Source organism: Pocillopora verrucosa, chromosome 7, assembly GCF_036669915.1.
Source record: "Pocillopora verrucosa isolate sample1 chromosome 7, ASM3666991v2, whole genome shotgun sequence".
Classification (NCBI taxonomy): domain Eukaryota; kingdom Metazoa; phylum Cnidaria; class Anthozoa; order Scleractinia; family Pocilloporidae; genus Pocillopora; species Pocillopora verrucosa.
In genome coordinates this window covers 17,665,842-17,692,960 of record NC_089318.1, presented here as the reverse complement: position 1 = coordinate 17,692,960, position 27,119 = coordinate 17,665,842, and the positions used below count along the sequence as shown (strand labels likewise).

At 37.4% G+C, this 27,119-nt stretch overlaps 3 protein-coding genes across 3 annotated transcripts; 2 read left to right on the top strand and 1 right to left on the bottom strand.

The window, feature by feature from the left end:
• Nucleotides 1-2,517: 2,517 nt before the first annotated feature.
• On the bottom strand, nucleotides 2,518-9,836 carry LOC131784789 (dihydrolipoyllysine-residue succinyltransferase component of 2-oxoglutarate dehydrogenase complex, mitochondrial-like). Its single transcript, XM_059101617.2, has 15 exons — nucleotides 9,728-9,836; nucleotides 9,603-9,657; nucleotides 9,463-9,511; nucleotides 8,842-8,891; nucleotides 8,268-8,345; nucleotides 8,074-8,129; nucleotides 7,638-7,746; nucleotides 7,286-7,414; nucleotides 6,632-6,759; nucleotides 6,100-6,197; nucleotides 5,726-5,856; nucleotides 4,911-4,978; nucleotides 4,637-4,720; nucleotides 3,964-4,131; nucleotides 2,518-3,451 (listed from the first exon to the last, which is right to left on the bottom strand). The coding sequence occupies exons 1-15, from the start codon at nucleotides 9,806-9,808 to the stop codon at nucleotides 3,317-3,319; spliced, it is 1,419 nt and encodes a 472-aa protein (XP_058957600.2). The 5' UTR covers nucleotides 9,809-9,836; the 3' UTR covers nucleotides 2,518-3,316.
• Nucleotides 9,837-10,502: 666 nt separating this feature from the next.
• Nucleotides 10,503-21,468, top strand: LOC131784786 (WD repeat-containing protein 26-like). Its single transcript, XM_059101613.2, has 15 exons — nucleotides 10,503-10,892; nucleotides 11,012-11,111; nucleotides 11,250-11,306; nucleotides 11,567-11,703; nucleotides 13,156-13,253; nucleotides 14,199-14,355; nucleotides 15,772-15,823; nucleotides 16,472-16,555; nucleotides 16,925-17,062; nucleotides 17,714-17,833; nucleotides 18,447-18,592; nucleotides 19,289-19,367; nucleotides 19,470-19,599; nucleotides 20,215-20,391; nucleotides 20,608-21,468. Exons 1-15 carry the CDS (start codon nucleotides 10,720-10,722, stop codon nucleotides 20,628-20,630), a joined length of 1,671 nt encoding a protein of 556 aa, XP_058957596.1. The 5' UTR covers nucleotides 10,503-10,719; the 3' UTR covers nucleotides 20,631-21,468.
• Nucleotides 21,469-22,722: 1,254 nt separating this feature from the next.
• LOC131784792 (uncharacterized) lies at nucleotides 22,723-26,351 on the top strand. Its single transcript, XM_059101619.2, has 3 exons — nucleotides 22,723-23,405; nucleotides 24,766-24,873; nucleotides 25,569-26,351. The coding sequence occupies exons 1-3, from the start codon at nucleotides 22,766-22,768 to the stop codon at nucleotides 25,799-25,801; spliced, it is 981 nt and encodes a 326-aa protein (XP_058957602.2). The 5' UTR covers nucleotides 22,723-22,765; the 3' UTR covers nucleotides 25,802-26,351.
• Nucleotides 26,352-27,119: the final 768 nt, after the last annotated feature.

The following is a 27,119-nucleotide window of genomic DNA, read 5'->3' as shown; positions in this document are numbered from 1 at the left end:
AGGTTTTAATTCAAAAATCCTTGTTTCAGGCTACTGCAAAATGTACTGTAAAAAAATGGAAAAACGTGAGTAATTACCATATTGCAAAAAGTTCAATTAATATTCACAATCCAGCTGATTTGCTTGTTGTTTCAATAAACGTTTGAATATTTATTTGGTTGTGTTTATTCATTCAATGACCAAAACATGTTTCTTACTAGATGCACTTTCAGAAGATCTCTTTCGATTCAGCAACCAAAGGTGAACTCTTGCTAAGAAACCTAGGATGTGTAAGAGCTTTTGAACAAGCTTAGGCCTATCATTAAATCTCTAAAGTTTAGGCTCTCAGCTAGGCTATTGGTGAATAAATACGGTAGTACCAGTACAATGGAGTGAGATCTCTCTTGCGAGCAAGTTACCTTTCTTGACCTTTTTTTTATGCATATTTTTCGAACATTCAACGAAAGTTTCTCTGCATTACATGCACAATTGAAAAATATACGGCTTCGTTACGTAACATTTCAAAGCGTTAACGTTACGCATGAAGACCACTTCATTAAGAAATGACACCTTACTTCTTTAAAATTTTGATCAACAGTATAATTAACACAAGCTCAATCGACTACCAGAGTTGTACTACCAGAAACAACTTTGTTTATTCCTGAGGGACTGGCTGCTTTGAATAAAAATGTCGGAACCAACTTTTATGTTGCGACGGATGCGTCACAACGGATCCTGAAGAACCGGTTAAACTAGAATTTACTTTTTAGAACAAGTGTTTTCATTTAAGGAAAAACATTGCCGGTATATTGTTACTCAAACGTTGCCTTCTGCAAACAAAATGTTTTAAAATGAACCTCCTTGAATGGATCGTAATATAACCACTCAAACCTAGCACCTTCTTTTTATGGGAAACGTCGTGATGTAGACGCCTTATTGCTCAGTCGCGAGGTCAAGATAATGGTTAAGACAGTCTTAATTGCGTTTACCGTTAGTCCTAAATAAAGTTAACCTTAAAAATATTGTTGTTAGCTTTGTATAACGAAATGAATTAATCGTTAGCCGTAAAGTGGCCAAAACCTTAACCGTTAGCCGTTAAGTCATCATCCGAGCTATTCTTTTGTTCTAAAGAAGATTCTATTCATGAAAAGCGAGACAGAGAATAAAGACTTTCTACAATTGATGTACAGTATTAAAAAGGTTGTGTTACGAAAGCTGTCGCAATTGTGATAAGTCTGCTCTTTATCTTAAGAACCTTTGGGGTTAGTCACTTTATGAGGGGTCACATACGCACTCAAGCATATACACATGCATAGTTTATGCTTTATTAAGCGTCAGTCCCTGACGAGGGCTTCCAGCACCAGCATGAAATACAGAAAAAAACTAGATCACCAAAAAAATCAGAAAAACTATTTGCAATGATACTTCCAAATCTACTTTACATTGCACATTAATAGATTAATTAAACCTTTTTTAAAAACTTTGGAGATACAGTTATTTGTTCTAAATCCTTGTTCTGGCTGTTTCATATTTTTACACCGCGATAATGGATAAAGGTGCACTGACCGGCTGAAACTTTGTAAGGTGAAATATGAAGGCTTTGCTTCGTCTTTCTGTTATGGGTAGTAGACGGCGGTGAACAAAATTGATTTGATAAGTGGCTAAGTGACAAAAGATTAAGACATTTATAACCATGTAACTTACGTCTTTGTTTAACATCTAGCCATCGAAGCGATCTTAAGGTGTCCGTGATCTGTGTGGAGGTTAAGAACCGTGAGTTCCACAGAATCCAGGCTTACTGTCACGGTAATAGGAGTTCTATTCATATTCAGGAACACAGAGAGAACCTTCCTTGTAAGGAGTACTTTCACATGGAGACTAAAAGTTAAGGAAATATCTCTTGACAGCAGTATTTTGTTTTGATCCCTTTCAGAAAAAATAGAAACTAGAAAAAAGAAAAAAGAAAGAAAGAAAAAAAAAAAAAAAAAAAGAGAGAAATCTGGCAAAAGACCTCTGACCAGCGGACTGTAATGATGAAACTTTTAGTTTCTTGGTACTTGTCAGTGTCCCACAGATCACACAGATATTGTTTTTTTGCAGTCAGGATACGAGGCTATGTTGAACGAATAACACTTTGCTTCACCAACACAAAAGAAAGCGCAGACCAGCTGATCTCTTCCATGGAGGATGACAGTTTTTCTACCCACAAGTAATGGAAGAGTTCAACGAAAAATAATTACAATTGGTTAGATAATTGTCTAGGATTATAATATTTTAATTATTTAGTGTGGAGCTGGAGCAGAAGAAATTCTGGGAGCATTTCAAAGGAATCTTCCCTTAGTTTAGATCAAAGACTAAGACATTTTGTAACGGGATATAAACGGAAAACATGCCTCAGCGTGGCGAAAGTTTGATATCTGTTGCAAATGATTCGATTGGCGAAACATGAAATTAGAGTTCCTTACAACAAATGTTTAGGCTGAGAACCCGAAATGCCACTAGATTTTATTAAGCAATGACTTGTTTCCGTTTTCTGTCACATGCCAGCATAATTTATCCACCTTACCCTACCCCACAGATCTCTCGCACTCTTATTTCGCTTGCCAGCTCGAATCTAGCGAACTTCACTGCTCGTGCCCCAGCACTTAAGCAGGAGAGCATACTTCCAAGCTACGGTTTCAGTATAATAAATTATAGAAAATTATGTGTTATCTTAAGGTGGAGAAATGGACGTCGACTTCGTCTCGGTCCATAAAAACGCGAAAAAAGAACCCGGTTAATATCAAGACCTGCGTTGATAATTAAATTATAGTTAAACAGGACTTAACCCCAAGTTTTAAATTTTTTAGGTGGATTTTTTTATTTGATATCACTAAAACATGACAGATGAACAACTTCAAGAAACAATTCGGCAAACGTTACTCTTCACTGGCAAATGGCAAACTTTTCACCACTTGGTAAGAATATCACTCCTATGCAGCCATTTTTTGGTCTCGTCACGAAATGCGCTCTCTTCCCCACCTGGGGGAGAGAGCGCGTTGCGCCACGAGACAAATGTAATGGCTGCAATGAAAACTTAAAAAAAACACGGATGTATTTTTCGTGACAATAAGTCCTAAACAGGTGAGTTTGACTTTATAGAACAGTCGCACTGAATAATGAATATCAATTTAAAAACCCCATTAATAACTGACTCTTTTCTTTCACATCGAGTACAGGTGACAATACCGACATTCATAAACATTTCTCTGACCAAGGCTAGCCATAAACTTGACATCGACTAAAACTGATAAGTGTCCTGTCCACTATAAATTTCCCAGCATGATCAGCCAGGAGATCACAAGTCCAAGATTAACGTGTGAGGATCTTCTACCGAAGCTTTGATCTTCCTAAGGAATGTTACTGCTTCTCTGCCGTCTATCAAACGATGGTCATAAGTGAGGGCTAAGTACATCATGGGACGAATCTCAACCTGAAATACAACCCAAAGGTCAATTCTCCACACTTTCTGCCATGCGTTTCTAATAACTTTCCCTCTAGTGATACCGTAAAGAGAATATCTCCTTGGGTTACTCGTGGGAGTGTAAGGTTTAATCGCATTCTGGGCAGAGTACCCCAAATAAGAGCCTACAACCCACAAGCGGCATACGTGGTACGTCTATAAGTTACCGTTACCACATATCTTTCTCTTCACTTCAAGAGAGAGAGAGAGCTGTAAAACAAATAAATGATATTTTTCTATAATCTTTTTTTCGTATCCAAGTGACCCCCCCTTCCAATTCCTGGGGCGCTCAATAAATAGAAGGATACAGGCTAACTTGTCTTTTTCCTGAGGGTTTATTTGAAAGATAGAGGCTCCTTTTCAATGTGGTGGCCGATAATTTCTAAAGAAACGCTGAACTTCCGTTGGCGAAAAAAGTTAACAGAATGTAAGCTGATAAATCTGATCAGTTTTCATTACAGATTGATTACCAAGCCACTAACCTTTCCATTTATAGCCACCGGTCTGTCAACAATGGCGTGCATGCCCAGGATGGCAGACTGGGGCGGGTTAATAATGGGTGTGCCCATCATGGAACCAAATACTCCGCCATTAGAGATGGTGAATGTTCCTCCGTCCATGTCTTCGATTGCCAGTTCGTTTGCTCGTGCCTGGAGACAAAAAATAAAGGGATGCAGCTATGTTCTTTTGATTCGGACCTCAAGTTTATTGAAAAATAGCATGTCAGAGCCTCTGATTTTCGGAGACGGAATGAACTGCTTCTCAAATGATGGTTTCGTGATTCTTAAACGCATTGTAAAAGCTTTGGCTTGTTAGAAAAATACGATGTCAATAGTGGAGGGGAAACCGGAACTGATTAATACACACGGTTCATTAAAATTAAGTGCGCGAAGAGATGGACACAAGCCTCAAGAAACCGAACAGGTCAGCATTGGTTGAGCGAGCCATTGCTTTCATAATTATGTGCTCACAATACCTGTTTGAGAAAGAAAAAGCATGAAAAGAAGGTAGGATGGAAGGAAGGAAGGAAGGAAGGGGTGATGTACAGGAAGAAACACCGCTCAGGATTCCGTGACTGGTACCGAACGTGGCCTAACGTTCCAGTAGAAAGGGACGTGATAAGTAGGTGCTTCTAAGAATAACACATATATGTACCTTCTCTCCCATTGCATTGATCGCTTTTTCGATGTCGGCGTAGTTCATTTCTTCTACGTTTCTAATTACTGGCACAACAAGTCCCTGTAAGAGAGTAAAATAAAAGCATCGCTGCTTTCAAGTTTCCCAAGTCTCTTCCCCTTCAGTAATTTTGCTTGAATTTCAATCAATCAAATTTGATGAATTAACACATGCAGCCTGCTATAGCGCTTTTGTTTCAAGTTAAACACAATGCAAGGTAAAATAAAACGCCTTTTCCAGAAGTTATACAGACCTTAGGCGTGGCCACTGCAACACTTATGTCCACATAATCTCTGTATACAATCTCGTTGTTTTCAATCACTACAAGAAAAATGAAGAGAAGACCATGATTACCCAGCATGCAAAGTTCTCACTATCCTTCTCATCAGTTAACCCTTTAACTCACAAGATCTCATAACATCTCACAATAGAGATCTCATTAGTAATTCTCCTTACTGTCTGTCATACAATTCTTATGATGTTTGTTTAGAGGAATTGGTATTGGATCAACTAATAATCCTCTTATTGTTACTTTTCTTTGTTCTTGTCACTTGTCTGCTTGATATTGTATTGACAATTATCAAGGAAAAATTCTGTCTTGGTCACTCATTGGAGTTAAGGGGTTAAACTGTTCCAGTAATAATTTCTAAGTGAAAATATCAGTAAAAATTGCTTACAGAGCTGTCAGAATCCTAGTCCAATTCTGGCTCATGCTATACTTCCTTCTATCAAAAATTGGATCATTGGATAATGCAATTCAAGAGTTTTCATTGGCTTAGCTATCATGGGTTATGAGCCACTAAACCATCTGCACGCATAAAGACAGGTTAAACTGGAAGTGTTTTTGTACATTGTAACATGCTGTTAGTTCTTATAAAATAAGGTAAAGTTAGGAAAATGTATATACCCTTGTTGGATATAAGAGGATAAATATCCAACACAGCCCTATGGGCCTCCTTGGCTGTCTATCATCTCATATTCAATGTGCACTCGTGAGATTACTGTTTACAATACACGATAAACTGAATAAACAAGAAGGTAGACAGGAGAATCAGATAACCAACTGACCAGCATTCACTGTTGGCTCACTCTGCAAGGCATGAGCGGATGCTTTGATAAAGGCAGACATGAATCCCAGTTTGACACCATGCTTCTTAAAAAATGCATCTTTGTGCTTTTTCCGCATCTCAGAGACATGACTGGAGGGAAGGAAAGAACAAACAAGTAAAAGAATGAAAACAAATATGATGCATTGTTTCTAAACTACATGAAAAGTGAAAAGTTATTAATGACAACACTGTAAGTCAAAGATGGGAATATAATTAGCCTGTTAAGTTGCTGTTTAGTGATATTGCAGTACGGGGGAAAAAAGATAAAGACCAATTATCAATTGATGACATTTATTTGGTACTGCAGCAGCCATAGAAAATATGCCTACCAACCTCATATCGACTTCATTAAATGTTGTTAACATGGCATAAGTGTTCTGTGAATCTTTCAGTCTCTGAGCAATCCTCTGACGCATTCTTGTCATCCTTGCCTACATGCAAACAAATTTGTGAAAAACTCTGTTTAATTACTCTATAAGCACTCCTATTCCCCTCTCCTTCAACATTCCCTTGAGATACAAGCTTCAAATCCAAAAAAGTCTTAAAACCCTTTACACCCTAACATCAGTATGCATATTAAGTAATTTGTTAAGACAATCAAAAGCTTCTTTAATAAGTGATCATTTCCCTTATTCTTGTGACCTTATTGCTTAATTCAGGGTGATATTGCAAGGATAAATAAAATGCTAATCACTCTTAGGGGTTTAATGGTTAAATCTGACGACCAGGCACTGAAAGGGATGTGTTGGGGTTTCGCTTTCTCATAAAGTTCAAATTTTTGGTACCAAAAGAAAAAAAAAAAAAAAAATAGGATACTAGCTTATAAGGAGGCACCCAATACAAGTTCAAAGTTTAACTATGATACCTTATGTTGAGAGCGGGCTCCTTTGGGTAGAATGTCAGCTGGAAGAGCATCTGTTGGCTGTGGGGGAGAGGCAGGGGTAGGGGGGCCAGGTTTGATTTCTGCTATTGGTTGGGTTGGTACTGCAGGAGCTGAAATTGCAAAATAACAATAAAATTGCAGTTTGACAATTAGTCTATAACCTACTCTTTACTGGAAGCATTCAGCCACAGAGCTCTCAGATGAACAAAAGCAATTTGTTTTCAGTGTGCGGTTAGCCAAGAAGAAATCAAACATTTTAGTCAGAAGGTTACCCTGGGTGATACAACAAGCTGCCTAATATTTAACTTTATGTGGTTGCACACCTAATCTTTCAATTTCAACATTATTCATTGAGGAAATAAGCCTCTCATCTGATCGAACCCTGCTCACTGACATGAGATGTCCTTTTGAACTTTCAACTTGCTAGATCTACCTAGCAATAATTATTTCCCTTTTACAGCAGTTGCTACACATTTCTTGCCAATTGTTCTCAAGAATGGAGTGTCATATCAAGACTTTACCCAATACTTGATTACTTGGTCTACTCTCTTTACCTGCTGGTAAGCTAGAAAATGTATTACAATTTTGATGAGTTATATAGTCACTTCTTTCAAAGGAAGCCGACAGTGTTTGTACCTGGGGGAGGAGTGGTAGGGATCTTAAAAGCTGGTGCAGATGGTTCCTCCCTTGGAATCTCCTTTGCTGGTGCTGGACTCTCAGCCGCAGCCTTACTTTCTGTTGTTGTCTCCTTTGGAGGGGCATCCCCTGGAAATAGATTTCAAGTAAATTTACTTGTAAAAAAGTTAACTCCAAAACAGTGTGGTTAATCATGACATTCTGATGCTACTAATACTCTTGGTCTTGGAGGACAACATCTCCTCTAAAAAAATGGGCTAGCCAACATGTTTAGGTTCTCAAGCAAATTGACTACAAACAGCACTCATACAATGGATTGTAAGATGAGGACATTTAAGAGTAGAACTTATACCTGTAAGAGCAAGTTTAAACAGCTGTTGACCTTTCTCCACTTTATCACCATCATTGACAAAGAACTCTGCAATTGTTCCAGCTGAAGGGGCACTTACTGGTATACTGGTCTTAAATCAGAGGGAAAATGTGATTTAACATTACAATTTAAACTTGAAACTCACTCCAAGAGGTCTGGTGATGTCTAGTCAGCCGAGCAGTGGTTGGTAAAGTGTTCTATTGGAAAACCCTGCCCTCTTTAACATAAATCACATGCCAGTGAAAAATGTTACATTTGTTTGATTGTTTATTCACTATTGTATGTTTTTGAAGGTACAGTAGGTTCATTGCTTGCTAATTACTGGCATGCTTGTTTGGCTGATTTATGTGTTACACTCTACAACTACAAGAATATTATTGCATATTTACATTATAATCATATTTCCACATTACTTTACCTTGTCTGTTTCAATTTCTCCAACAACCTCATCTTCAGCAACAGTATCTCCAACAGCTGTCAAAAAAGAGATCCATGAAATACTCATTCTTTTTATATCCATTTTGAAATCACCAAATGAATGATCCTTGCAATCTGATTGGCTTTAAGCAGTGCCATGTAATCACAAATCGCACCTCACTTTCTATGACATACCTTTATCCCATCTGACATCTCCCTCCGTAACTGACTCGGCAAATGGTGGTGTATTCACTATTATGTAGTTCTCAGAGTCTGTAAGAATTTAACCAAACAAAAGAATAAAAACAATTCAACATCCTGCCTGATAATTCTATGGAGCCAACTACTTATACATCCTGAGTACCAAAGTAACTAGTAGAATAACACCATTTTCTACAAATGAAACAAAAACTTTTAGTACAAGACTAAGGAATAGTGCTCACTAACATAATGACCCCCACAAGTGACTGGAATCTAAATTCTCCTTACAATATCACTGCTGAATCACACACACTGAGGCCACAAGAATAAAGGAATGATCACCATCTAAAAAAGCTATTCATTGTTAAAAAAATTCTCCTAGTCAGCACCTAAGGAAATATATGGAGAACAGTATGGAAAAATATGCATGCAGATGTTAGGTACAATTATTGCTAAATAGGGTACAACTCGTTCAAGAGGCTGAAATCTTAAATCATTGTAACATTTTTCAAGAAATTTTACCTTCCTGTGCACATATACATAAGAACAGTTTTCTAACAACACTTACAAAGGTTTGAGGATGAATGAAAGTATTTATTTTCCTTCCAACCAAGTAGCCTGTAGATATAAGATATAGAGATAAAAAAATCTTAAGGAATAAATTGGCCATGACCAACATTTGCCTATTCTTTTGGCAGCTAATGCAGGGGCATTAAAATAAGTTGACTTATGACCTTGTTCCAAAAATAGGAACAAAAAGAGAGCAGCACTTTCTTCAAGACAAAGCCATATGCGGAAATGGGGGCGACAAGTATGATATTTTCCAAAAGGCCAAAGGAAAACAAATCTCCAATTTGACAGATAAAAGCACAATATTGATGGAATTCTTACAGATCAAAATTTGTGTCGGTTGTGAGCATCAAAGCCCAGTCCCTCTCAGCAGAAGTAGGAGTGGACTTTGATTATGTACAATAGTGTATTACCACTAAATACCTCTACAATATTTTACACGCTAAAATACTAAGATCTGAAGTGACAGCCTTTTCACTCGAGGCAGTTTCCTTGTAATAACAAAGTTATATCTAATACACGGATTATCAAGCCTCGGTTTATCCTAATTTAGAGAGTGCATGCACGCGAAATAAGTCAAACTTAGGGTTCATAGTTAGTAAAATTATTCTACACTCACGTTCGCTGACTATTTCCACCCAAGATTCCTGCGGCTTGAATCTTAGTCGCTAAAGATACAAGGTTAAGTCATTTAAAGACAAGAACAACACACAAGAAACACGAAAATTTTCAATCAATTTAAGGCACCACACCACCGACCTGTATTTTGTAGCCTACTTGCACTTTGCCGAAATCCGCATTGAATAAACTGTCGCTTTGGAGATAAAAGATAAACTTTAGGAAGGTGATATGATCTTTACCTGGTAATCTAAATTTACACTTACAGAAATGTTTGTGGTATAACTTCTATAAAGCCGTATGCGATGAAATAACCGGCTGATGTTGCGGCAGCCTACGGAAGCCATATTGGATTAGGCCATAGGCATCAGCGTGAGATCTGGGTAAGAATAGCCTCTCTTTCATGACAGCCGAGAAACTAGCCTCTTTTTCATGAACATAGGGGTTAACTGCGGTGCTGCGTCGTTGAAAAGTAATAAAAACCAAAAATTTTGATTTCATCAGCTGAGTTGATAATGTAAATTGGCCACCGTAGAGAGTTTCTTAATCCAATTTACATTATAAATTAAGATGATCAGACAAAATTATCATTTTCACGAAGGTGATCGAGGAGTCTAATTTACGCGTAAAGAAAAGACAACTAGTAATGATTTTGACTCTTTGACACCAGAAATGGGCTTAGGATGGACGCAGATTGTATTCCGGTACTATGAATCTTCAGATATGCTGCTTTTGCCTGCCGTGTTGTATATTGTAGAATATTTTTCTGCCCGCCCTCTCTATCCTACGCATATTGTATAAAATGTAAGTTTTATCGTAGCTGTCATGATATCTTTGTAATGAATACATTTTTTTCTCATTTCATGAGGAAATTCAATATATTTAGGGAGCATACTTTTTACATGTGATTGTCGACTTTACAGTTGCTATAGTAACCTCTCTCTTTGTGAGACCTGACGAACCGACAATATGACATTATCCAAATATGGCAATTGTTTTGTTAGAACCCAGTCCCCTCAATGTTGACTTCGATGACGTCAGTTCACAATATGAAGGAAAGTGTGTAGTGAGTGATTAGCTTTGTGTTGCTGTCCAGGTTTGCTGTCGTTTGTTCGCTACTTCCACCTAGAAATTTGTTCAAAACTGGCTATCCTCGTGGTCTTCAGCTACCCTGGCCTCGTCTGACGACGAACAGCAAGGTGGACTGTCTCCACCACCGCAAAAAAGGGCGCGCCTTTCAGTGGACCTCGAGTCCGATATGCACAAATCGAAACGGACTTCTAGTGGAAGTGATGGCGAAACAAGTACCTCTAATGGTGAATGTATAGCCAATGGAGACAGCAAAGGCCATCTTAAAAGGAAAATTGTTCCTAGAAGCGACGAAGATGTCGTACGGCTAATAGTCCAGCATTTGCAAGGCTTGGGCTTGAAGTGAGTCGCGTTAGAAATATGGAATCGTAGAAGACGCAATTTCATTGGCACCTAACTTCGTTGTTGGTTTCCTGTTGCGTGGCGTATACGATTGATGTTTATTTTATTTTATCCCCCAGCAAATCAGTCGATGTCCTTATGCAGGAATCGGGCTGTAGACTAGAGCACCCATCAGCGGCTATGTTCCGTGAGAGTGTAATGGCCGGTGATTGGGAAAGGGTTAGTTCAGATCGCTGTGTTTGGCTTTCAATTATGAATCCTTTCTTCGCTCTAAGCTGTCTTTGTGGACAATGCTTCGTTCAGATGTCTTTGTGGGAGGTTCAATCTTTCTTACCGGATTTTTTCTCTGTTTGTAAGGCGGACGCAATCTTGAAAGAGCTCAGGCCCTTAGTTGAGAACAAAGAAGACATCTCGGTTAGTATTTATTATGCTTGGTTTTGGCTAAGTTATCCGACAGGTCCAAAGGCCCTATTCAATATCCGTGGCGTTCATTTGTTTTAATTCCTGCAGTCATTACATGAAATTTAATTCATGTTCTCGAGTTAATCTTGTTCTCCTCATTTTTCCTGTATTAGAGGCAGGATTTGGAGTTAAGATTTTGAACTGGTGTAATTTGTTTTGCCTTTAAATATTGCATCTTTTTTTTAATGTGTGCGTTATGTACTCTTTCAAAGAAAATGAGGTTTTGCCTGTTGGAGCAGAAGTTCTTAGAATTCCTCGAAGAAGAGAACCGTATAGAGGCCGTGTATTGTTTAAGAACAGAACTAACTCCTCTAAAATGTAACAGAGAGAGGGTTCATCAGCTAAGTGGGTAAGTGTTTTATTTCGCTACAAAGCCACGAAATAAATTTACATATATGGCTTCCCTCTGGTTTTTTATGGCTTACCATGTTAGATATCAAGCTATTTGAATAAAGTTATTTGAATGAAGCATTTGCCAGCACCTTGTTTACCTTCAAATGGTAATCAGACAGGCAAAATACAAAGGGCATAGTTGGTGATGATATTTACATGAAGACTTCCAGGATGCCTGAGTTTGTAGTTTTAAATGTAACTTTAACATATGGTTCCTTGTTAATTTTCTATTCTTTATTTTAATATTTAATTTCCCAATCAGTGGGTTTCTCAAAAGTGACCTGGTGTAGAAAAAAATTCTTGAAAACTTGTTATTTCTTCTCAAGTTGCTGTCTTTTGATTTTGTGGGAAATAACATCTCGATCCAATAATTTTGTAATCTACAGCCATTCATCATCTTTGGAAGCAAATATTGTATAAATCACTTGTTTAGTCTCATAACGACTTAATCAAAGTACATCAACTTTCATTTTGGTCAAATTAATGCTGTTTGTGTTATTTTAGCATTTATCTAATCTCTAACCTTGATATATTAGAAAGTCACTGTGTAGGATGCATGATTGAATTAGTACAACAATAATTCATAAAGTTTTCTTCTAATATTTTTTGGGTGCTCTGACAAATTTTGTTCTGCGAAAGGAAATTATATTTATTCTTATTGATTTCTGTGGGTGAAAGAGGAAATTATGTGGTCTTTTAATCAGAAAGGCAAGAGTTATTTGTTCAACTATCCTGTTGATGTAATAGAAAATTGTAAGAGCTGTTGTTGAAGCAATACAAGAAAAAAGGCTCTCTGAATTCCATTTAACTTGATCTTGTCAAATTCTGCTTGGATTTTCCAAGTAAGCACAACACTTAAGGAGGGTAATTTTATCACTGGTTTTATTAGACATAACTTGAGCCTTTTTCCTTGATATTCCTATCTGGATTTTCATATACTTTTAGAGTTGTACATGTAAGCAGATATACATATAGTGCAGTGGTGATGTCATAATTAAGCTTCAAAAGAAATTTCAGTTGGAAACATATTTTGATCCATTTGGATTAGTTTCCTTCTTGATCTTAAGAATAAGATACTCTTTAAACCATGGCTGTAGTTTGAACTCGTTTGCTCTGAGACTTATTTTTAACCTCAAGAGGTCTGCTTGATATCTTATACCTATAATCTTCTACTATTAAACAGAACTACTGTCATTTAGTCATTGACACCAACTTTGCATTATTCAAAGTGATTTGAGGGAAATAAGCATCACTCTTAGAACTGTAAAAACCTTACATGTACTTTGAAACACTATACCTGTTAAGTTTGTAATCTCTATAGTTCTATTAGTTGTGCATTTGGGACAGTTTGATGACCTAAAAAGTCCCTAAAAGTCCTGAATTTACAGCTAGAAATGATTTCTTTTAGATTAATAATGTATACAACAAAGGAGGAACTTCATAAAAAAGCTGAATGGAATGGAAAAGGATACCTCTCAAGACACAAGCTGATGGATAGGCTTCAATGTAAGTTGATCCTCTATGAATTCAAGCTGAACAGCTTTAGCCACATTTCTTAAAATTCTTTTGTCGCAATGGTCAGAAATAATCAATTTTTCCTTCATGGTCAAACTAATGTATGTTGTATCTGGTTGCCGAGCACCTCCAAGAATTTTTTTCTTTTTTTATTTGCAATGTTGACTTTCATCGTCATTTTCAAGGCTCCAATTTTATATCTCTTTGTTTGATTTTTGTGATTTTAGAAATCTTATTGAAAAAGTAACATATGCGTGTGGTTTATTTTTAGACTTGCCCTTTTCGAATATTGTAAATTACAGTATAACTACAAAATATGTCATTACTGACAGCACCATGAAGAAAAATTGCACGTTTTTGATGCATTATACATATACAAATTTCTAAAAATCTTCTGATTTATACCTTGTGGTTCAAAATTTTTTGTTATTCAAGAATTTTCAAACTACTTTTATCTTTGTCTTTGATGATTTATAAAAATGAAAAATAATACTGGTTTGAAAAATTCAAAGGAAGGAAACATTTGGACCATGTTGTATAAATGGTACAAAAATATGACTTTATTTAGTAAAAGTGTGGTTTTAAGAAAAAATTCTGAGCTACAGAGATTTCCTTGATGTTTAAAGCAAGGATCAGTGTTGTCTGAAGCAATCTCCATACTGATATTGAATATCAGTATGTGAGGCAAATGTTAAGCTAGGATAGGAAAGAAGGATTGAACAGTTGATGTACAGTACATGTAGGTGTAGCATTAAGTGAAAAAAAAACAAATTTCTGCTTAAGGAGTTAAATGCCAGAAAGCCTTTATGTGTAGCAGGGTTTTCAATAATATTTGCAGTTATAGTTGGTCTACTGCAGCTTTTAATACTTCTTACTGCTGTCTGCTTTTTTCACACTGTGTTTACTGATAGTGTTATGTGTTATTTTTATCTTCAGCATTTTTACCAGCATCTGTGATGCTTCCACCACATAGACTTAGAACATTATTAAATCAAGCAGTTGAACTGCAAAAAGAAAAATGTCCATATCATAATACAAAACTTGAACTTGGACTGCATTCATTTTCTCTGCTGAGTGATCATCTATGTTCAAGGTATGGCTGAAAGGTGTAGGTCTCAAATGAAGTACATGATTACTTAATTACAATGAATGCTCAGATAAGCCTTCCTTGTCAATACGTTGCTCCTTGTTGATAAGTTGCCCCTTCCCTCCCTATTGAGGAGTTCAAATTTGTTATAAATGACACCCTCTTACTTCATGAAAAAACTCTACCCTGAGTGTGGTTAAACATAGTAAGAAATATTCCCATTCTATTCCCTGAATCTAAGTCGTAATTTAGAAGAATGTTGGCCTTTGTTGAAGTTTAATAGGCCCTCTTTCTGATAAGCCCCACCTGGTTGATTTCCCTGTCCAGATTGTCAAGTTTTTAATCTACCCCTTTAGAGACTGGCAATGCATAAAAAGCTGAAGTCACTTAAAATTGATACTGTTTGCTTTTGGCACATCCGCGCTAATTATAAATGGTAAATTGTTTGATAAGCTAAATTTTGCACAGATTTTGACTGGTTCTTAGTAATGATCTATTGGAGGACAGATGCACAGAGGAGCTCAATATTAACAACCTTTTGCTTACTATTATATAAAACAAATAGACTCCATGTTGCTGTGGATCTGTACAGTAATATTTAATGAAGACACACTCAGCTGTACCTTATGTGCCACTTATAGTTTTGATCAGTTACTAAACAGATGCAGGGGAACATGACATCTATTTGTTAATCTGATGCTTGGTGGGCTACCCTTTTCAGTTTTTCCATTCCCAAGACAAAACTCAAGACTTGAAACTTACATTTTAAGAATACAAGGAAACTTTTATTTTATTTTTCTGGTATCATTCTCTCTCCACCAGTGAGAAAGAGATTGATGAGCTCCTTAAATATGCTAGCTACAGTTTTGGTGGAAGAGATCATTCTTTGCTTTTAGAGTACTGTTTACACCATTTATCTTTTTTGCATAATTAAAAATTTCATGTATTCACCAAAGTGAAGGATAAGGAGACTGATTTAGTATAGACCACTCAGAAACCAAAAATAAGTGTATTCCTAGCAATATACTGAAAAATGGTAAGAAATTAAACTCTTGACATGCAATTTTGTTTCTTTGGCCGCCAGTAGGTGAATAGTATTTGCTATTCACCTCCTAACGAGCCAATCAGGGGAAGCTAAAAAGCACCATTCCCTTGTGTTGTATACACCTGTTAAATAAATGTTATTTGAAACTGCTTGAATGGTAAACTACATTTTATAGACAAACAAGCCAATGGTATCCTTTACATTCTACTTGAAACTGTTAAATTCAAAGCACATTTACATGCACATTGAATATAGTGAAAAGAGTTGTTTTCGTGTGTTCTCATGCATCTTGAATCTGGTTCTTATAAAGTCTCACAATGTTTTTTGTTTATTGTAACTTTCTCAGTTTTCATTGCTTAATATCCTTTCCTTCATAGGAATGTCCTCCCATGTGAAACAAAATACATATTAACAGAACACAGTGACGAGGTAATTTGGCTATATTTTTTAGTACAGTTTCATGAACCCAAAATTTTTTAGTGGAAGCATAGTCTATGTATCTGGAGAAATTGTGCAATTGTAAAGAATACAGTGAGAGAAGCGTAACATTACTTCATACATGTATCTTCTAGCTGGACTTCTACATGTGTAAAAGACACCCTTGAGTTTCTTTTTCAATAGAGAATGACACATGGGTGCACTAACTCTTTTAGTATTAAACTAGGTATCTCATTAATAGGCATAGTGAACAAGTGAAATATAACCTACAAAGAGAAATTTCATATCTGCAAGCAAGCTTGAATAATTTTGTCTATTATGTAACTATCACAGGCCTTTAGTTTACTGATGAGAAAATGAACTTTAACTTGGATCAGGAATGGTGGATGCTTTGCCATTCATTCAAAGGGGAGTGATGTGTCAGCAGCTGATTGGTGACCTCAAGCACAAAAAAAAATTAATGTAATTTTACATGCATGCAGTTATAGCTTTTCTTGGGGCTAAAAATTCTTGGAAAACAACAGTTATTACTATAAACCATTTTACATTATGATGAAGAAATAAAGAGCATTTGGAAATATAAATTGGTGGAAAGTTGATTTTCAAATTTTTAATATTAAAACTGTCTTGTCACTACAGGTTTGGTTTCTTAAGTTTTCTCATGATGGAACAAAACTTGCTTCTGGATCAAAAGATGGCACTGTCATTATCTGGGATGTATCGGTAAAGAGACAAGCTCTCCTTAGATTCTTGCCTACTGTTTATTATCAGCAAAATTATGTTGGTTTGGAACGTGTTGCAATCGATCAAAATTTCTAGTGATGCCTGTAATATATCTCATATGTTTATAGTTTAAGCTATAATGTTCTAAGTTAACTCTGAATTATTTATAATATTGAGGGAGAGAAGGAGAAGAAACAAACAATTAATTAGCCTTTAAGTTATGGTTTTTAAAAATTTTTTTTCAACTTAGTGTTCAATTTTAACATTAGTATTCATATTGTTTTTTAAATTGTTAGATGTTATTACTTACATATTAGTCAATACTCTTTGATGGTTATAACATCATATATCTCTTTTTCTGTTGTTCAGAATGGCGAACCCACAAATCTTAGAGCATTTGAAGGTCCTTCATTTGGAGTTGGAGAATTGGCATGGAGTCCTGATGATACTTATATCATTGCTTGTGGTCCAGATGACTGCTCTGAACTATGGATCTGGAATACAGAGGTAAGCTTTGGTCACCCACAGTTTCAGTTGTGAGGCTGGTGGCATTGGTTAACAGACTAACAATTAATTTATCTTTGTGGGCAAATGTTTTATTTGCAAAAAATTGATGTGCTTGCTACTTGATAAGAATGTGCTAAGGAAAAGGGGTAGGAACTGGCTAGAATAGTGAATTTAAGAAGAAGTTGGCCAAAGGCAAAAGTTTAGGTATTTCTTTTTCTCAATTTTGCAATGTTCCGAAATAATGGAAGGAAGATAATGAGCAGACTTGAGGAAGATGAAAAGCAGGGTATAGGAAGTGAGAACTTCTCAACCACTCTACCTTCTCATGCTCTCCATTTCTTCTACTTCTTCTTTTCATTTGTATGATTGACAGTGTCACCACAATGGCACCACACCAACTCTTTGACGAGATCATTTCAAAGCTAATTTTGCTTTTCTTAACCTTGTACGGAGAAGTGTTTAAAGAAGGTGAATCTTTATGTGAATGGTACATGTTAATTAAGAGACAGGTTGTATGTGTAGTTTGTGGTTTGGCTTAAGAAATTCTAAATTTAGGGTTATTTCTTCAAAGGTATTAACAAATATATTTGCATAAAATAATTTTGAAACGTGTGATAAGATTTGTTCGTGATTTGCGACTGACTCTGTCAGACAGGAGAACTGAAATGTCGAATGACCCAAGCTGCAGATGATAGTCTAACTTGCTGTAGCTGGAACCCTGATGGAAGGAAATTTTATGCAGGTGGCAAAAGAGGACAGTTTTATCAATGTGTAAGTCGTTTGCCCTTCTGTATGGCAACTTGCAACTTAGTGTCAAAGCAATCTTGGTTGAAACTGCTATAGTTGTTGGAGTTTCAATCTTGAGCTTTGACTTTCTTCAAGCAGGGGTTGATAATTTCCTTGCTTACAGAAAGATACGGCTGTCCAATGGACAGATTTCAGGATCGTAAGCTCCAGGCCATGGCCTGGCTGGGCGGGGGTTACTGTGTTTAGTTCACTGGAAAAACATTCACTCTACTCAAAATGTTTTTCTTTCCCCTCGGAGAAATAACTTAAATGCCATTCAGGTAATCTGGATTGGATGAGCATGGATTGGATGGAGTCACAGAACAGATCGTTACTTCCTGCAGTTGAAACTGTGACAGATTTACTGCTTCATTGCAAGACTGTCTTGTACCTGTTCATAGTAGAAGAGCTATTTCAAACATACATTATCTAAAATTTTGTCCTCGTCAAAGGGACACATCTTAAAAAATGAACAACAGGGACTAATCCCAATTTTCAATGTTATTTGGCTTATTGGTGTTTGTATGGGCAAACAAATAGGACTTTTAGATAGGGTAAAAAGCAAGAAGATGAAGAAATTTCCTCCTCTTTCTTGTAGGACCTTGATGGAAACGTGTTGGAATCTTGGGAAGGTGTTCGAGTTATGGGATTGCACTGTCTAAATGATGGAAAAATAGTTCTTGCCTCCGATACCCACAACAGAATTAGAACTTACAATTTTGAAAATTTAAACGAGGATAACTTGTAAGTACTTGTGAAGTTCTGTGGTGGGTGACGAAGTTATCCCGCGGGGCAAAGTAAAATAAAAGCAAGATAATTTGTTTTTATCAACTGAGTGGATCAACTGATAATGTAAATCGGACACCGCAAAGAGTTTCAAAGCTGACGTTTCGAGCGTTAGCGCATCGTCAGAGCGAATCATTTTTGAAAGCAAGTGCCAAAAGTAAAGCCTGAGAAAGAATGAGGGCTTCGTTTCTCCTTCAAAGGGAACAAGGTTTCCAAGAAAATTCTCCTTGCGCACAACGTGGCCCGGGCTTTCAAGCACAGTTTGTGATATTGCCCAAGCGGTTTCTGGGAGGCTTATTAACGTTTGACTTTTATTTGGGGTTGGCATCTACTTTCTCCAATCGCTTCATTTGCCTGTGACCTTTGAGGATCAATTTGGCAGTTATGCCTGTATCATACACAGGATAAATTTAGTTATTTCTTGTTTCTATGTAATTAAAAATGTATGAAGAAAGTTATCAGTACCAAATGTGAGCACCACTTCACCAAACAGTGATTATGATAGACAGTCGAAGGTGTGTTCACACTTTAACCATTCAATTGACAGTCACTGTGTGTTAATTTCATCAAAATGGTAGTTATCAAAGATATTGTGACTATGCTACTTTTTTTTTCCTTTGTGTCGATTTTTTGTTTGTTTGTTTATATTCTCAGAGTACAAGAAGATCGTCCAATTATGTCATTTTCGGTATCTGATGATGATCGACGGGCACTTTTAAACGTAGCTTCACAGGTATGGATATCCGCTGTGTGCCTTCTTCAGGGAAAAATTTTATGGTTCGGGTGTTTTGAAAATTTACCTTAAATTTTATGTTGTGTTTCACCATCCTTGCAGGGACTTCATTTATGGGATATTAGAGATCGAGTTCTAGTCAGAAAATACCAAGGTGTGAGGCAAGCCAGGTTCACTATATACTCGTGTTTCGGTGGTGCGAATCAAGATTTTCTCGCCAGTGGCAGTGAAGGTGAGGCTGACTGTAAGTGATGGTGATCAGTTAATTGCTAGCTAGGAATCAATGTCAAAATTTACAATAAACATGCATTACGAGATGTAGTTGTAGGTACACTGCATAAAGGTAACCGGGTAATTTTCAGTGAGTGTCAGAAGGGATATGGATGGCCTTTGCTGAATGTCATTTTAAAAAATTGTGTGTCTAGATTAGAAAACCCTTGGCTATCTGAGGAATAAAAGTGTGTAATCGGACTGAGTGACCCACGAAGCTTGATTTTACCCTGTAGCGTTTCGTCGTCTTCGATGTAAATGGCCAGAACAAATTTGCGAATAGACTTTCGTCTCTATCAAGAAAAATAACACGATGATCTCAAACAGCTTAAGAGTCGGTGTTATAGGTCTACCCATTACATTTTGATTACTTGGTTTTCCTGCGATTGCAGCTGATGAGGCAAAGTTTCCAAGAGGTCTTAGTGCTTTTCACTAACTCCTTGAAGTTTATGTTGGCGTTTAGCATTCAAAAATACTACGACCTATCGTAAACTTAGTCCTGACTCTTACATAATCATTTTAACCTATGAGACATTGCCGCAAATATCCAGTAACAAATATCGTATGCTTGTCACAGATCACAAGGTGTACATTTGGCATTTCAAACGTGAAAAACCAGTTGCAGTACTTAGTGGACACACGCGAACAGTAAATTGTGTCAGTTGGAACCCCAGGGATATCTATATGTTGGCTTCAGCCAGTGACGACGGAACCGTACGGTTATGGGGGCCCATCACTAGGAATTCCAAATCTGGTAAGTGAAGTAAAATCTGTAAAATGCGTCTTTATGATTTTTACCTTGACGGTGTGGCTATATTTTTCTTTCTTGGTAGTTATAAAAACACCACTGAATTATTGTAAATACAAATTTACTAATCTAGATATCTAAACTCTTTTGGCACCTTGCTATGTTGTAGCTGCACATAACCAATATCATGTCATTTCTTTTCTTTTCCCTTTCATTTTCTAGGCAGTGGAAGCACGGCTGTGTAACACAATAGGAAACTTTTGTATAAATTTTGACGCGGTATGCTTGCTGTGGTGTTGAATTTGTATTATACTCTCTTATTACTCTCTCATCCAAACCATTGAGCTCATCGGCATTTTGTGCTATCCTTCTGAAGACTTGAGACAGTTTACTTGATTCCTAAGAAAGCAGTGATAAGAGTGGACTTCATTCTTTGCTTGAACTCGTTTTCTCGCTAAATTGCAAGTAAATCTTGTTATTTTAAAATGTGTGACAGATTGCAAATCATTTTCTTTTAATCGTGGTCGTAGAACAGACGAAATCTTCTTTCCTCTTCTTTGGGTGTGCACCAATGAGAAATTTGTTATAATGACGCTTAAAGAACTCGAGAGGACCTTCAGTTAACAAACGGGGACTATGATCAAGATCCTATTTATTTTTGTTGTCTTAACTTTATTTATGTTTTTCATTTGACCGATTCGTCAGTCGCATGTAACTTCAGGAACTTGATGCCGGACATTCTCACATATGTTATGTTGTTGTTATTGTTGTTGTTTTTCTCTCTCTTTCTCCTTCTTAACTGAAAACTTATCTCAAAGCTTCAGTAAAGAAATGAAATGAATTCCCCGAGATCGTCAAACTGTTTCCGTGTGTTGTCCGCGTGAAATGTCGATGAGCTTGAGTATTTTCTTCTAGGGAAATATTTTCACTTTTTATCCATACTCATGCTTTCTAAGCTTTTCTCCTAATTTTCTCGCTTGTTACTGTCCATTTTTTATGCCTTTGATTAGTGCAAACAAATTATATATAATAGGAGTATTTAATTTATGCGGCAATAGCAATAAAATAACGGTTTTGAAACGATTTTGACGACGTGGTTTTTGGGATTGTGTGTAGACTACGAGCAGACCCTCCGTTTCGGCTAAGTTCGTTGGGCGAGTTAAAAAATATTAGTAAAACACACACAAGAAACTGGTGATAGCCGCCTCGCGGAACTCTGAGTCTGCGCGTTATTCTCAAAGTTCTGTGCGGCCCGTTAACCACCTGCTATTTTTTTACTCTCGCGCGACGGCTTTCCTGGAGGAGAGGGACTGCACGTAGTTCAGCTAATTTGAAGGTACAAGGTACCCTGGTTTCTCTTGCAATAGGAAGCTCCTTGATCGATTGTCACAAGTAATCATAACCAAAACCGTCATAAATGAAGAGCGTCCTCAAACGCGGGAAAATAATGAGGATGATTCGTTTGCGAACGCTTTAGTTTTGCATCAGATTAACCAGTAATCTGTTTCAATCACGAAACTTCCAGGAGTTGAAAGCTTGCTCGAAATATGATTGTGTACGAATGAAATGCACGATGTGTATGCATATATGTGCTGCTGGTGTAAGCGATAGAGGTAGACTTGTCCATCCTGCAGTACTTAAGCTCGGTGCTCATAAGAAGGAGAGTCTGCATCGCTGGGAATCACAAATCATGTTGCAGTTGTGGTAAAAAGGTTAGTTATCAAGGGTTCGCCAATTCTTCTCACACATAAAACTAAGACTCCTTCCTCGATGGCACGGTAACTTTGTTATCACGAGTGCGAGCATCTACTATGCGTACTTTTACCATCTGGTTTTCTTGAAACTCTAAAGCAGTTTCGATGATCTGAGTTACGAATGCCAAGTAGAGGTAGCGTGAAGTAGCTGTTCAAAGTTGAGAAGTTGGGTTCCCCGTGAAGCCTTGTAATTTCAAGCTCCTTCGTTTCTAGGGTCTCTCCTTGGTTTCACGTTTTAAACGTCTACTTTTGGTGGCGTATTTAGCCTGTTTCAGATGTTCAGTTTGTCGAACGGAGCGAAAAGGCAAAAAGTGTGTTTATAGCAGAGGAGTGCAAAAGCGATGGAGGCTTGGGTCGAGTCGTGTTCATTGCACACCCCAACACAAGTCTTCCCTGTTTTTTCGCTCATCCGTAACTTAATTTTCTTTCACGCTTCGTTTTACTAACTGAGCGCCTGGAAAAGGCTCTGGCGTCTTTCATTTTCCCTTTATTTCATTGATCATTTTCCTACTCTGCTGCAGTGGTTGTAAGGTGGGATAATTCGTGTGTCATACACAACAATAATCCAGTTAGTAGCGGAAAAACTCCATTAAGGTTCACTTTCTAAGGTAAAGGAAATTCTCAACATGGTTTTGGTCGGAGCAGCTGTTCTGCCTCATGGAACAATGATATTTGATGGTGATCCTCACTCGGAAAGCGTTGCATGCCGTAAAAGGAATTCCACAATGCCTACAGGGCTCATCAAACAGTGCTCTGCATTGTACTCTTCTTGTGAGCGGGCAGCTGACTTGTTGGCTAAGATGAACCCTGATGTCGTTATTCTTGTTACCCCACATGGGTTATCCCTGTCATCTGGCTCGCTTGGTATCTACTTGGCCTCTGTTGCGCAAGGAAATGCTCTGTGGAATGACGAGTGGCGAGAAGTCGAGCTGAATGTTCCGTTAGATTCTCAACTCGCTGCTCAGCTTCTAGAGTTTGTTCAGCAGAGAGGGATTAAAGCAGATGGTGTCATAACGTTTTCTATGATGGAGGCACCGATAAGGTGGGCTGAGGTTGTGCCTCTATGGTTTATTAACAGTAAGACTGACTCGGATAAGGTGAAGTACGTGATTGTGGCTACTGCGAGAAATACTGAAGGACTGGATGTAATTGGGAAGGCTTTCCACGAATTTGTTTCAGGTCTTGAGCAGCGGGTAGCTTTAGTAATGAGCGGAGATCTAGCTCACACGCATGAGACAACTTGCAATATTCCACTGTATTTGCCAGGTATTTATATACTAATCATTTCATGATTATGTGTTCTTTTTGTCATACACCCCGATGACCTTGTTCGAGAGTATGATATTGCGTGACAGACAGAACTCTCCAACAGCATAGCTAAGGGTTCCAGCGCAAGGTTGCATTTGATCCCCTTTTTGTCACGGAAAGGTGATAAAATAAAACGACATACTGCGATAAAGTAACAAGATGCTTGCACAAGACCCCACACAATCTGTTTGTGCCACCGTTACTTTGAATTTTTCAGTCAATGTAGTCGTGATTAGATTCCCTGCATGCCAAGAAGTATGTATTGAGACATGTTCCTTTACATTTTTATCAAACAATACAATTGATACAATTCAGTCAAAATGGTAGCCTGAGAGAAGACCCTCAGAACTAGCACTTCAGCACAAGCATTTCTGTGCCTACAGGAAAATATGAGGCCTTGAGATACTCTAGCCAGCAAGATGTTTTTAAGGGTGCTACCATTAGTGCCAGACATCTGTAAAACCTCTCCCAACTCATCTCCTATCTTCCTGTAGGTGGAGAAATTTTCATCCTGCAGCACTAATGAGGGTCTGCTTGCTTGATGCCCGGAGGTGAATGAACCAATCAGAACACTAATATCAATATCCTGAGTTGAAAATTTGACAATTAAGGATAGACCCATCTTCTACTAAGCATTGTTAAATCCATAATCCCATGTAAAATTCATTTTGTTTTGATACCTAAAAGTTCTTGTGGTAATGGTTCCATAATGAAAATCCTTCTTCTCCTTTGATGGTGAAATATATTTTCATGAGGAAAATAACTAGCACAAGCTAACATTAATAACTGACTATTATTTGTACCTGAAATTTGCAAATGGGAATTGATTGAGTTGCCTTGTTTTAACCCTTTAACTCCTGTGAGTGACCAAGACAGAATTTCTCCTTTCTTCTTACTACATCTATGCAATATCATTCAGACAAGTGATGAGAATAAAGAAAAATATCAGTTGTGGGATTACTAATTGATCCAATACCAAATTCTCCAAACTAACATAATGAGAATCATTTGGCAGACAGTAAGAAGAATTACTAATGAGATCTTGGGAGGTAAAGGGTTATTAACCCTTTAACTCCCATGAGTGACTAAGACTGAATTTCTCCTTACAATTTTGAAACAACATTAAAGCAGACTAGTATTGAGAATAAAGGAAAATATCAATTACTAGGTAATTATCAATTGATCCAATACCAAATTCTCCAAACAACATTATGAGAATTGTATGGCAGATAGTAAGGAGAATTGCTAATGAGATCTTGGGAGTGAAAGGGTTAACAGTATAATGTTCTATAATTGTTTTTGAAAATTTCTTCCTTAGACCCTAGATCCAACTTGAAACCATCAGAAATTGCAGTGGAATTCGACAGGATGTGGGAGATGTGGGCTAGAGGCATACCATATGGTGATGATGTGCTAAAAGATACAGGTAGAGATGAGAGATGAATGATGACACTCATTGATACAGAGCTAACATCCATAAGCAGCAGTCAGTAGAACTATTTGCAGCCCTCAGTGGCTCTGATTGTAACTTTATGGCTATTGTTTTCCTACAGTAAAGAGCATAGAATTGAAGTCCAACATTCCAGCCCTGTTGAATGAGAAGAGTATTCTGGGTGGGGATTTGACAGCAGGTTAACCAGTATGAAGACTGCACTTTAGGAACATAGTATTAGTACATATTTGTACCAAAATTTATACCTGGAGACCTTTTTATGTTTGAAATGCATGGGATTTCTATCTTAAGAGTGTCAAGAGGAACATTTCAAGACAAGAGGGAGGTGGGTGGTGGGGTACTTGGGTCATTTTTTGGGGGTATGTGCTGCTGGCCTCTCAGAACCCCTACCTGTGTAGATCTTCTCATTTTTAAATCCTCACTTACCAGAATTTTTGTAGGTTCTTTTCTTATGGATAACGCTAAACGCGGAATGAATCTTTAATTGGCGGTGAAAACAGTAGGTTTCGTTCACGTTTCTTCGCAAGATAACGATTTATCCGTTGGATACCGTTATTCAGCTTTTGAACAACTAGGTCCAGACCTTTGTGGGCAATACTGACTAAAGAAAAACTTTCATTTTGAATGTATATTGTTCTTCATAACTTGGTCAAAACATTTCATCTCAGGTCACGTGGATGAGGTTCGCTCTTGGATGGCCAGACAATGTTCACCGTGGCTGGACAGAATTCTTGAAGACAACCCAATAGCAAAGGCTTGTGGCAGGAGAAGCATTCCAATTCTCCAAAGTATTTTAGAAAAGGAAAGTGAAGAGGGTGCTAATGTCACATCGCACTTCTTAGGCCGCTGGGCTCCTACATATTATGGAATGATGACCGTTGTTTTCAAAATAAATAAGTAACATTTACCGTGGGCAGGAGCACTTTACTCCTGCTCTGAGTGAATAATCTCTTTGTTGTTAGAGCCTAGTTCCTCGAATAAGCTGTTGACGTTATCACATCGCCCAGAATGCTATTGTCTTTCGCGACATGTACCTGCAGTGCCCATTTAATCAGCGGGCGGCATAATAATTTGCATATCTTGAACTAGTTGGTTGTGATTGGTCAGCAGATAAAGCTTTGAGAATACATGATTCCCTTGACAGATTTCAGCTGCTGTCAATCAAACGGTTGGATGCGTAAAGTAAATCTCAAGGTGACATAAAGTGAACAATAGCCACGCTCTTAACTAAGCATTAAGCAAATTCTTTTGCAGCGAATTCTTATATAGACTGACAGACTCACGTTGTTCAAAATGTTATCGGAATTATAGAAATTAGTATCATGAAAATAGGAAATAGAAAAATCAGGAAAGTAGTTTCTTGAAGAATAGGCGGTTTAAAAAGCGTAACTTGCGATCAGGCGGTTTTCGAGTGCGAAAGGCTTGCGGTTGTGGACTGAAAACAAAAAAAACGCCTGATCGAAGGTTATAAAAAACGCTGCGCTGAGGAGGTGTGGGCACCTATGAAATTTTCTTTTTACAATATTTGTCAGTTGTTGCGTACGACATGTTAGTTGAGTCAAACAAGTAAAATACAAGCACATATGTACCCATATGTATCTGGTGCAAACAGTCTTTGCGTCTGTCTTACGACTCCTACGCCCCGCATTTTTGGTGCCAGGCCTTACATTTGGAGGTCGCGTGTCAAAAATGAACGCCACGTAAACAAAACTTCTTTGACGCATGTAATACTGCTATTTAACCCTTTCACTCCTAAGATCTCATTGGTTATCCTCCTTACTGTCTGCTATACAATTCATATGAGTTTAGTTTAGAGTATTTGGTACTGGATCAACTGATAATCCCATAATTAATATTTTTCTTTATTCTCATTACTTACCTGCGTGATATTGTATTGATATTGTATGGAGAAATTCTGTCTTGGTCACTTGTGGGAGTGAAAGGGTTAACATAGGAAACCTTACTTTAAACTTTGCTTAATGTGGAGAACATACCTTTTTTACAAATAAGCTTTTTAAAATGTCAGTGGATAATGGTCTTTTTTCCTGATCTTCATTTTCACAGCTATATAAGTAAAAAGGACGTTCAGTTTTGGTTCCTGAACGGGTTTGAACGCATACATTACTATAACTACGAAATAATGACTCCCCACGAGGAATTGAACCTCAGAAATTCAGTTGCCCTAGCATCGACAAGACGAAAAAAACCTCTCCTCCACT